This window comes from Rhinoderma darwinii, chromosome 3 (genome assembly GCF_050947455.1).
Source record: "Rhinoderma darwinii isolate aRhiDar2 chromosome 3, aRhiDar2.hap1, whole genome shotgun sequence".
In the NCBI taxonomy this organism is placed as follows: Eukaryota; Metazoa; Chordata; class Amphibia; order Anura; family Rhinodermatidae; genus Rhinoderma; species Rhinoderma darwinii.
The window spans coordinates 24,837,764-24,849,420 of record NC_134689.1 but is presented as its reverse complement, the minus strand read 5'-3'; the positions used below and the strand labels follow the sequence as shown (position 1 = coordinate 24,849,420).

Sequence of the window (11,657 nt, the reverse complement as noted above, 5' to 3'; positions counted from 1 at the left end):
CAAAGGGTCAAGTGACAACCACATGTGAAGGTATTGAGATACCTTGAGATTACGATTCTTAGGGCCTATCCTCCAGCTATAAAGAACAACTACATGTCCACTATTAATTGCATTCAAAGTTTATTTTTCATAAACAATTGGTTATTACAATCATCTCCAACCATAGATGAATTTTGTTCTACCAAACATTGTGTGTGCATTAGTTGTTACATAGAAAATAGTGAGCTTCATCGTTTCCATAGTTGGCCGATTCGATTTGTACTTGTGGGGGAACTTAAAGGCCATGGTGGATAAGAAAAAGATATAAAAAACATGCAAGTACTTCCATGGTGGACTGGAAAAATATAAGAAACGTGCAAGTACATCCACCTCATGGGCCAAGCTGTGGACAGAGATAGGATTGATTATCTGCCCATAGACTTGGTATGGATCCTCCGTATGGTCTCTATCTGGCTTGGTATTTGCTGGACTGAAAAAGTTTGGGAATCACCGACCTAATGGAACAGCGGGGTAGACTTAATCATATTTAAATATACTTACATATTTTAAATAAGTTTAATATTACATATGAACTGTTAAAGGAATATCCCAGGAAATACTGAGGCATTGGGTAATACCAAGTCCAGAGCCAGAGGGGGACGTGCATGACACAGGAATAGAAAGACCTCTCAATAGAAAATCCCTGTGCCATGCACCCATAATAACACAAGTTTGTACATTTTGCCCGGAGTGTTCCTTTAAGGCTGATAGATAACTTCTCACCCAGAGGCTGTGTGGTACTAACAGGGAGGAGGGGGCTATGTGGCACTACCTGGGGGGAGGGGTCTGTGTGGCACTACCTCGGGGAAGGAGGCTGTGTGGCACTACCTGGGAAGAGGGGGCAGTGTGACACTACCTTGGAGGGGGGCTGTGTGGCACTATCTACAGAGGGCACTAAGTTTATGGGGGTACAAACTGGGGGCCTAACTTTTCTATGGGGAAAATAACAGGGCCTAACATCTATATGGGGTTACAAAGTGATGTTTTCTGCCATATTACTGCCCCCGTGAGTTCACCCGCAAAGGGGCCTACTGAGACGGTGTCGCCCAAGGGCCCACATAAAGCTGGAGCCAGCCCTGCACACACATAACATACATATTAAAACACACACATAGGTACACACACATAATTACACACACATAATAACACATACATAAAAAAACACACACACACACACACATACTCACACCACACAACAACACACACATACAAATACACATAATAACAAACATAAAAAGACACACACAAAAATACACACATGATAACACACACACACACACACACACACACACACACACACACACACAATAGTCTTAATAACACACACATAATAACACAGGTATCTGCTCTTTGGTACATGTGGGTGGCCCTTAAAAGGGCCTTTGGGTCAATAAGAGAGGCTTTTAGATGCCTGGAGAGCGTTGGTTTATCTGGACGTACCAGCGGGGCTCTGCCTGGATCTTGGGCACAATGCCCCCCTGCGCTACGATGACATTTTTAAGCAGCTCGTCCAGCTCCACATCTCGATGCATTGCCAGCTGTAGGTGACGAGGTGTAATGCGGCAGCTATTACGACGTAGGGCTGTGATGCCGGCACCAACCAGGATCTCTGCGGTCATATACTCCATCACAGCGGCCAGGAACACTGGAGCATCAGAACTGAAGCGTCTGCCATAATTCCGTTTCCTCAGAAAGCGGTGTATACGGCCAACTGGAAACTTCAGGCCAGCCCTGGATGTTCTGCTCCTGGCTGTGGCTCTTCTCTTTCCTCTCAGACTTTCTCTTTCTGACATGTTCACAAGGAACAAAAGGACTACTGCATAAAACAATAATCCAGAATGAACAGAGCAGGCGGCGGCTGCTATTTATACCCAGTGCTGCTCTCTGGTGCAATTCCAAGTCATGACCTCACAGTCAGCCTGACTATTACCTCATGGGAGGTTCCAATTTGCTCTTCTGGGGGGTGCTGCTTTCTGATTGGTGGAATTCCAAGTCAGATTTATAATATTACAGTTTGAAAGAGATGTTTAATTTGCTTCATTTAAATGACCAGTAGTGCTGCCCTCTGATTGGTGGAAATTAAATTCAGCTTCAGGACATCACAAACAGCAGGAGATCTCCAGTTTTTTACCTCCTGACCCTTCAGTCCTGTATATTATCCACCATCCTGCTCCTTAACTTTAACTTTTCTTAGTAAAACAAAAGCTATAACTGGACACCAGAATTCACAAAAATCCTATAAATCAAACTAGAGCCGCCACGTACAATCGGATATGGATCTCTATTCAAATCCAAACCAGTAAATACAAAGTGTTTCACTTCATGGGATTCAGACACATTCAGTATAAATAACTCACAGACAGGAATGGGGATAAATAAGAAAATATACATCACATTGTCCTGCAGTCTTTTTGATTTCTATAAATCGAGACATTTATCTCTTTCCCTCCATGTCCCTCACTATCATGGTTTCATGGGCGCGATGAGGCCTCAGCAGACTGACAGATTTACCATAATTTATGACTGAAATTCATGCAAATTATGGTGCGACGTAACACCTGCTATTACACCACTTATTGTGCAAAAGTATAAAAAAAAATCCCCAAACGAAACGACCCGTATAATAATGTTAACGTGTTATTGATACCGCATGGTGACAAGTAAACGGCGCAAATTTTGGGGGAATGGGAAAAAAAGCAGTTCCAAAAAAACTATTGTGCCGTTTGTTTTTTACCGTGCGGCATGAGTAACTTCATTACATGGTTGTTACGATTGTGTATTTTTGTAATACTTTTGCACAATGGGGGACTTCACAATGTGATCTATTGATCGCTTCCATAATGCTTTGGCATACCTAATAGGCATATAGTCATGGCAGGCCTGGGGGCCATTGTTAGGGTATGTTCACACGCACTAATTACGGACGTAATTCGGGCGTTTTTGCCCCGAATTACGTCCGAAAATAGCGCCTCAATAGCGTTGACAAACATCTGCCCATTGAAAGCAATGGGCAGACGTTTGTCTGTTCACACGAGGCGTATATTTAAGCGCCGCTGTCAAATGACGGCGCGTAAATAGACGCCCGCGTCAAAGAAGTGACCTGTCACTTCTTTGGGCGTAATTGGAGCCGTTATTCATTGACTCCAATGAATAGCAGCGCCAATTACGTCCGTAATGGACGCGGCGTTTAAACGCCTGCACATGCCGTTACGGCTGAAATTACGGGGATGTTTTCAGGCGGAAACATCCCCGTAATTTCAGCCGTTACGGACGCTGTCGTGTGAACATACCCTTAGAGCCCCAGCTGCATGGAACCAAGGGAGTGACAGAGGGAACCCCAGTCACTATTGAAAATTGTAGGAATCAGAACTCTCTCTATTTTACAGCCCACACACTGCAATATGGATTAATAATACGTCCAAGTGCAGGAAGGGGTTAAATAGAGTTATAAGCTCTCCTGACATGTCTGTTTTGACACGCTCCAATGGCAAGGGGAATCAAAATACCCAGTTTTCAATTATTCGTACTTTTCCAGGAAGAATTACAGAGGTACGGCACAGTACAGAATTCTAAGCAAAGATGCTCCAGAATTGTTATTTTATTGCTAATGCCAGTATTTACTAAAACAAACATCTCCGGACACGTTTAGGTCTAAAATTCTGTGCAGATTTATTTTTTACTATATCTTTATGGCGGTCAGAGCTCTGTTTTCATGACACAGAGCTCCGTAGATATGGATTTAAAGGGAATGTGTCGCTAGAAATTTATTTTTATTTTTTCAGTGAAACAGTTAGTATTTAAGTGATTAAACATTGTTTTAATTTTTTTAATTATAAATTAGATTCTAATTAATAACATTTCCATGTGCTGGTCACTAGAGGGAGCAATTCCCAAAATTGCAGCATTGCAATGTGGTAAAGCAACCTCATTACTTTATGCTGCAAATTTGGTGTAGACACACACGCTCTAGGGAGCTCACACAATCCCCCCTCCCTTATCCTGACTAGTGCCAGGAGAAGGAGGTGGTTGAATCTTCTAATCCTCCTACACTGTGCATTCGCTCAGAAAATGGCGGCACACAGTGTAGGAGGATTAGATACAGTGGTAATCAGACATTATAACACGAACATAATACACACATCACATACACAAACATAACTTACCTGCTCCTGCTGCCGCTGCTGCCTCCGATTCTACTCCTCGCGTCTTCGCTGCCTGGAACATATGTCCGGAAGCCGCAACCAGAAGTAGTTATCTTACTGTCCGGCTGCGGCTTCCGGTCCACATGAAAATGGCGCCGGATGTCGCTCTGCCGAAGACCTTCTTTTTGGACTGTGTGGGAGCGGCGCATGCGCCGTTCCCATACAGACGGCGTACACTATAGTGAATGGAACGGCTCCCGTTCGCATTCTCTATGGGGATGTATGTGCCGTATTCCATCTCTGTATGTGTCGTTAACCGACACATACAGAGATGAAAAAAAAAATGGCAGCCCCCATAGTGAGGTAAAAATGAGAAAGAATAAAAAAAATACAACACAAAAACACAAATAAATAAAATTTATTTTAATAACATACTAAAAGCAAATTTATATATATATATATAATATATATATATATATATATATATATATATATATATATATATATATTAAAAAATCCGCGACACCTTCCCTTTAAAAGACAACATGCTGGCTGTATGCAGCTGCCACTAGGGGGAGCTTAGGAGCTTCCTGCATACTGTGTTATTACTGAGTTCTATGTATAACAGGATGCAAGCTCCCCATAGTGGTGCCTCAAGGCAACCAGAATGGCATCATTTACTTTCCTTCACCGCTATTAAGATATAATTAGAAAATATTTTGAAAATAAATGGCCTTTAAGGGTTGACATTCACTTTAAGGGCACCCTACAACTTTTAATTGTTATAATTTATTTTACAGAATAGTAAAAGGTTATATAAGTTTGTAACGGACACTGATTAAAAATTCAGACTGCCTCCTCCCTCGTTTCCCTGCATGCTCCTTCATCACAATGTTCAGAGTCTCTGTCTGAGGAAGGGAACAAGTCCTGGATCCTGTCCAAAAGTATCTCTGTACAGCAGTGCGAAGAAGGAAAGCTAGCGATGCTGCTATTAAAGGGTAAACTCATGAAGTCAACACCTTTTCAAATTAAAGTTGGATCGGTGATCATCTTATTGCCCGAAGTCCAACTTCAGAGACCCCTTCAAATCTGCTGTTATTACCAGGAAGCCTGTGCCTAAGGCGATAGGAAGGAGGGGGCGACATCTCTATTCAAAGGAACGGAGATAAATCGGAAGTTATACGTCACACTGTCCTGCAGTCCTCTTGATTTCTAAAAATGCAGACATTTATTTCTTTCCCTACAACACAGCTTTTTATACTTTACTATTGGTGTTGCATCATAATACTAGCCTGTTGCACCATCTTTTTGGAAAAAAAAAACATTTAAGACACATTTATCATTGAAATACGCTAAAAACAGATGAATGCGACTTGCCCAGCAATGGGGGCTTGCTTATCGGGACAGGGGGCGTCTTGAGATGAGCCAAATTGCACCAAAATTGTGGCGCAACAAAGTGGTCTACAGTGTCAGCCAAGCGGTGGTATAAAGTTAGACAGAAGTGCGTGAAATTTATCATCCAGCATGAGCCGCTATGATAAATTTGGTGCATCTAGTCTAATTGTTAGCTGTCTGAATTTAAAGGGGTTCTTCAGGGGACCCGAAAAAAAACCAAGATGGTATTAGTAAATCTGCCCCTTTGTGTTTCAATTCTTCACCATTTTCATTGTTAGCTGTCAGTGAATGAGAACACTCTTGTTTACATTCAAAGGCTGCAAACTCGTACATACCTTGTCCTGCTCTCAGCTGAGAAGTGCATACAATTGAGTTCAGTGTAGACAATGCTCTATGAGCTAAATACATCAGTAGCACAAATCTCTCTGGTAGTTTGCTACAATGTATCAGTCTGGGGTCCAGGCTGTGTAGCTCACAGAGCATTGTCTAGACTGGATACAATTGTGTTAGTAAATGTGTCCAATTAAGATTTTAGCACACATATGGGTGAAGTGGTGAGGGAGATAATATAATTATTAAACAGGATAAAGTTCATGCTCCCCTCCCTGTCGAGTCTATTTTGGCGTTAAGAACTACAGGGATTTTTTTTCGGTTTTGTCGCTGCATTCACGGAGTCGTCATTTATTGTTTATTTAGAGGAAGTGGCCGGGAGGCCGGAAAAAGCTAGAACAGGGTTTAGGGGGTCCCGTTCTAGAGATAGGTGCGGGTCCCGGAGGTGGGACCCGCATCTATCTGACATTTATGACATCTTTGATTGACTTTTCTTATTTTTTTGTAGGGGAATGGAAAAAAAAAGAAGCTATTCCTCCATTTTTCAGGCTGTAATACTCCGCTCTGTTGCTACGAGTGTGACGTCATTGTACAGTATGGAGCAGTGTAAGGAATGATGGGGATGCAGTGCTCACTAGAGCTCCACGGCCTCTTCATACAGCTGATAGACGAAGGTGTCGAGAATAAGACCCCCACCGATCAGATATTGATGGTCTAACCTGGTTAGGTTAACCGGACGCCATAATAGCCTATAGGTGACAGATGCCACGAGTAGGCATTTGTCACAGGCATCCATCATCCATGGGCTATTATGGCATCCGTTTTACGTCATGAAAAGTGATTACAAAGCCAATGACATATTGTCACGGACACTGGGTTTGTGGACCCACTAGGCCGCTCCGCCGTAGCGGGGAGGCAGCTGACCAGGTCACAGTCTATGTGAAAGTAAGATGGCAGACAGTAATGCTTAGGTACCTGAAATAGTCCGGGCGGTGACTGTGGCTTCAGCACGGATGGAGGCAGGTGCGGAAAGTGGCGCCAGACATGGCGGGCAGTATCCGATGAGCAGATGGCGCTTGACGTGGCAGAAGACACTTGACGTGGCAGATGGCACTTGACATGGCAGATGGCACTTGACGTGGAAGATGGCACTTGACGTGGCAGATGACACTGGACGTGGCAGATGGCACTTGACGTGGCAGATGGCACTTGACGTGGCAGATGGCACTTGACGTGGCAGATGGCACTGGACGTGGCAGATGGCACTTGACGTGGCAGATGGCACTTGACGTGGCAGATGACACTTGACGTGGCAGATGGCACTTGACGTGGCAGATGGCACTCGACGTGGCAGATGACACTTGAACACGGGTAGGCACAGGAACAATGCGGAATACAGGAACGGTAACAGGGCACGGGTAACAGCTGGAACGGGAGACACTAAGGGACCATTTGCGAGACAGACTGGGAAAGACTAACAACGCTCAGGCAAGGATCAGAAGGGCTGGGGCATTCTTATAGAGCAGGAAATCATGTGGGTTAATGATCATTGTTTTCATGTGCGCGCGCTGGCCCTTTAAGAGCGGGCGCGAGCGTGCGCGCGCACCCTACGGGACCCAGCCGGACGGAGCGGAAGTGAGCGCTGGCATCTCCTAGGAGGGAGACGGAGGCCAGCGCTCACAGATCCATGGCTGTGGGCGTCGGGAGGTGAGTGAACCCGACGGCCCGTGGCCATGGGCGCTACAGCATCCCCCCTCTTACGCCCCCTCTTCTTGGCACCAGAGTGAGAGAGGAACTTTTTAATAAGAGTAGGGGCACTGAGGTTCTCTTCTGGCTCCCAGGACCTCTCCTCAGGACCAAACCCTCTCCAGTCCACCAGATAGAAAGTCCTTCCTCCTACCCTCTTGCGGTCCAGGATCTCCTTTACCTCCAATACATCAGAAGGACCGCTGGAAGCAACTGTGGAACTAGAGGTTTTGCGGTAGCGGTTCAGGACCACTGGTCTCAGGAGGGACACATGGAAGGAGTTAGGGATTCTGAGGGTAGGGGGCAGCCGCAGCTTATAGGAAACAGGGTTAATTTGTTGCAGGATCTCGAAGGGACCAAGGAACCTGGGAGCAAACTTGTATGAAGGCACCCTCAAGCGAATGTTTCGAGAGGACAGCCAGACTTTAGTCCCAGGAAGATACCGAGGCGGCTCTCTTCTTTTGGTATCTGCCTTACGCTTCATGCGATCTACCGCCAGAAAAATAGAGGACCGGGTCTGTTGCCAGATTTGCAGGAAGTCCCCATATGCAGAGTCAGCGGCGGGTACCTGAGATGAAGTCGACACTGGAAGAGGAACTCTGGGTTGTTGACTGTACACGATGTGAAACGGAGAGGAGGTGGTGGACTCACTTGTGTGGTTATTATATGAAAACTCCGCCCATGGTAGAAGCTGTACCCAGTTATCGTGCTGTGAAGAGATGAAGTGGCGGAGATAATTTTCCATGATCTGGCTGATCCTCTCAACTTGCCCATTGGACTGGGGGTGATAGGCAGAGGAAAAGTCCAAACTCACATCCAGGAGTTTACAGAGGGCTCTCCAGAACTTGGAGGCAAACTGAACCCCCCGGTCGGACACAATGTAAAGAGGCAAGCCAAGCAAGCGGAAGATGTGCTGAAAGAAGAAGCTTGCCAGTCGAGGAGCAGAGGGTAGGCCGGTCAGCGGGATAAAATGTGCCATCTTAGAGAACCGGTCAACCACCACCCAGATGGTGTTGCATCCTGCAGAGAGAGGAAGGTCCGTGACGAAGTCCATAGCGATGTGCTGCCAGGGGGCACTGGGTACAGGCAGGGGTTGAAGTAGGCCGGCAGGCTTGCTGTGAGCCACCTTGTTAGAGGCACACACCGTGCAAGCAGAGACAAAGTTCAGAACATCCTTAGGTAGCGTGGGCCACCAGAAGTGACGAGCGATCAGGTCTTGGTTCTTACGGACACCGGCGTGCCCAGCTAGTTTAGAACTGTGTCCCCAGCGGAGAATTCTTTTTCTGTCTGCCAACCGAACAAAAGTTCTCCCTGGAGGGATATTTCTAAGCTGCAGAGGATTGGCGGTGACAACGCAGGATGGGTCTATGATCGTCTGAAGGGACTCCACCGTGTCTTCCGTATCGAATGATCTGGACAGGGCATCGGCCCTCACGTTCTTGTCAGCGGGACGGTAGTGGAGCAGAAATTGGAAACGGGTGAAGTACAGTGACCACCTGGCTTGACGGGGATTCAGTCTTTGAGCGGACTGAAAGTAAGTGAGATTCTTGTGGTCGGTGAAGATCAGGATGGGGTGAGCAGCGCCCTCCAGAAGATGTCTCCACTCCTCCAGTAGCTCCCGATCTCCAATGGAATAATTGCGCTCAGCAGAGGAAAACAGTCTTGAGTAGTAGCCACACACTACTGCCTTTCCTTTGGAGCTCCTCTGGAACAGAAGTGCGCCTGCACCAACAGAGGAAGCGTCCACTTCCAGTGAGAACTGCCGAGATATGTCAGGGTGATGGAGGATCGAAGCTGAAGTGAAGGCTTTCTTGAGGCTAATGAATGCGGACTCTGCCTCCGGAGTCCACACCTTGGCGTTCACACCCTTCTTGGTAAGGGTAGAGATGGGGGCCGTCAGAGAAGAAAAGTTCGGAATAAACTGCCGGTAGAAATTGGCGAAACCCAGGAACCGCTGTATGGCCCTTAGGCCTTGAGGACGTGGCCATTCCAGGACAGACTTTAACTTCTCAGGGTCCACCTTAAGGCCTTGATCCGAGATGACATAGCCCAGGAAGGGCAGAGACCTCTTTTCAAAGGTCCATTTCTCTAACTTGGCATACAAGCGATTCTCTCTTAGTCGCAGAAGAACTTGACGAACGTGCCTCCGATGGGTCATCAGATCTGGGGAGAAGATTAGAATATCATCGAGATAAACTACAACACACGTATAGAGGAGATCTCGGAAGATGTAATTAACGAACTCCTGAAATACTGCGGGAGAGTTACACAGTCCGAAGGCCATCACTCGGTATTCGTAGTGCCCATCGCGGGTGTTAAATGCCGTCTTCCATTCGTCACCCCGGCGAATCCGGATTAGATTATAGGCCCCCCGCAGATCTATCTTGGAAAAAATTTGGGCTCCTCGTATGCGATCAAACAGCTCGAAAATGAGTGGCAACGGGTATTTGTTCTTGACCGTGATCTGATTGAGAACACGGTAGTCAATGCAGGGTCGGAGAGATCCATCATTCTTTTTAACGAAGAAGAATCCTGCCCCGGCCGGGGAGGAAGATTTTCGAATAAAACCCCTCTCCAAGTTCTCCTTGATATAGGCTGACATCGATAAAGTCTCTGGCAAGGAGAGAGAGTATACTCGTCCACGGGGAAGAGAAGCATTGGGAACCAGTTCAATGGGACAGTCATAATTCCGATGTGGAGGCAACGTCTCAGCCTCTCGTTTGCAGAAGACATCCGCAAAACTGGCATACTGAGAAGGTAGACCGGAGAGTGACTGAGGCAGAGGGGGCACAACAGGACGGACTTGTGACAGGCAATGGCTATGGCATCTGGAGCCCCATTGAAGAACCTCTCCAGAACTCCAGTCGAGTGTCGGGGCGTGTAGACGGAGCCATGGCAGACCCAGCAGGATAGGATTGATAGCCTTGGGTAGTACCAGGAAGGAGATCTGTTCTGAGTGATGAGCTCCGACCCGTAATGTCACCGGCTCAGTGATGAGCATGATTGGATCAGGCAGCGGTAGACCATTCACAGAGGCAACTGCCAGGGGTCTCTCCAGATGGACTGTGGGTAGTTGAAACCGATCCACTATATCTTGGTGGATAAAATTAGCAGCCGCTCCAGAGTCAAGATAGGCGGAGGAAGGATGTGAAGTCTGTCCGGTGACGATGGCCACAGGTATCGATAATTTGGAAGAGGTTTTAACGTTTGGAGACGTTCCACCTAGAGTTGCCTCTCCAACCAACCCTAGGTACTGGAGTTTCCCGGTTTCTGTGGGCATTGACGCACAAATTGACCCTTGAGGCCGCAATACATGCAAAGTCCAGAGGAGCGTCTGTGCTGCTTCTCCTGTTCAGATAACCGGACTCTGTCTACCTGCATGGGTTCCTCAGGTAGCGCACTAGGAGTGGACAATTGTGGTCTCTGGGCAAGGGGGTGCTGGTCTGTGGGCCCGGCTCTCCTGACGAACCTCTTGAGAGCGCTCCCGGATTCTCATATCAACCGTGGTGGCTAACAGGATGAGGGCATCCAAGGTAGAAGGAAGGTCGCGGGCTGCCAGTTCGTCCTTGATGTGAGAGGACAGTCCCTGCCAGAAGGTCGCCACCAGTGCCCCATTGTTCCATGCCAGCTCGGCTGCTAGGGTACGGAAGGAGATCGCATACTCCCCTACTGTGGAGCCTTCTTGCTTGAGGGTCAACAGAGTGGCTGCGGCAGAGGATGTTCGACCCGGCTCCTCGAACACGGCACAAAAGGACTGCAGGAACAAGGCTAGGTCCGAGGATACAGGTCCCTGTTGCTCCAAGATTGGGTTCGCCCATGCGAGGCAGAGGAACTGAGGATCCGGAACAAACAGGGGGAGCAACAGGCAGTGGCACGGCAACAGCCTCTGGAGGAAGAACCGGGGGTGGAACAGCGAGTAGATCCAGGCGGACCAGAATAGAATTCACCGCCTCAAGGAGTTGATCCTGACGAGTGCGTAGGTCATGCATCTCTGTCTGAATCTTC

General features: G+C 47.2%; 1 protein-coding gene across 1 annotated transcript; it reads right to left on the bottom strand.

Annotated features, from left to right (window-relative positions):
* Positions 1 to 1,442: 1,442 nt before the first annotated feature.
* Positions 1,443 to 1,832, bottom strand: LOC142750305 (histone H2A-like). Its single transcript, XM_075859300.1, has one exon. The coding sequence runs from the start codon at positions 1,830 to 1,832 to the stop codon at positions 1,443 to 1,445; it is 390 nt and encodes a 129-aa protein (XP_075715415.1).
* Positions 1,833 to 11,657: the final 9,825 nt, after the last annotated feature.

Excerpts from the sequence above, each read along its gene's own strand:
- LOC142750305 (XM_075859300.1), bottom strand. The coding sequence starts at position 1,832 with ATGTCAGAAAGAGAAAGTCTGAGAGGAAAGAGAAGAGCCACAGCCAGG.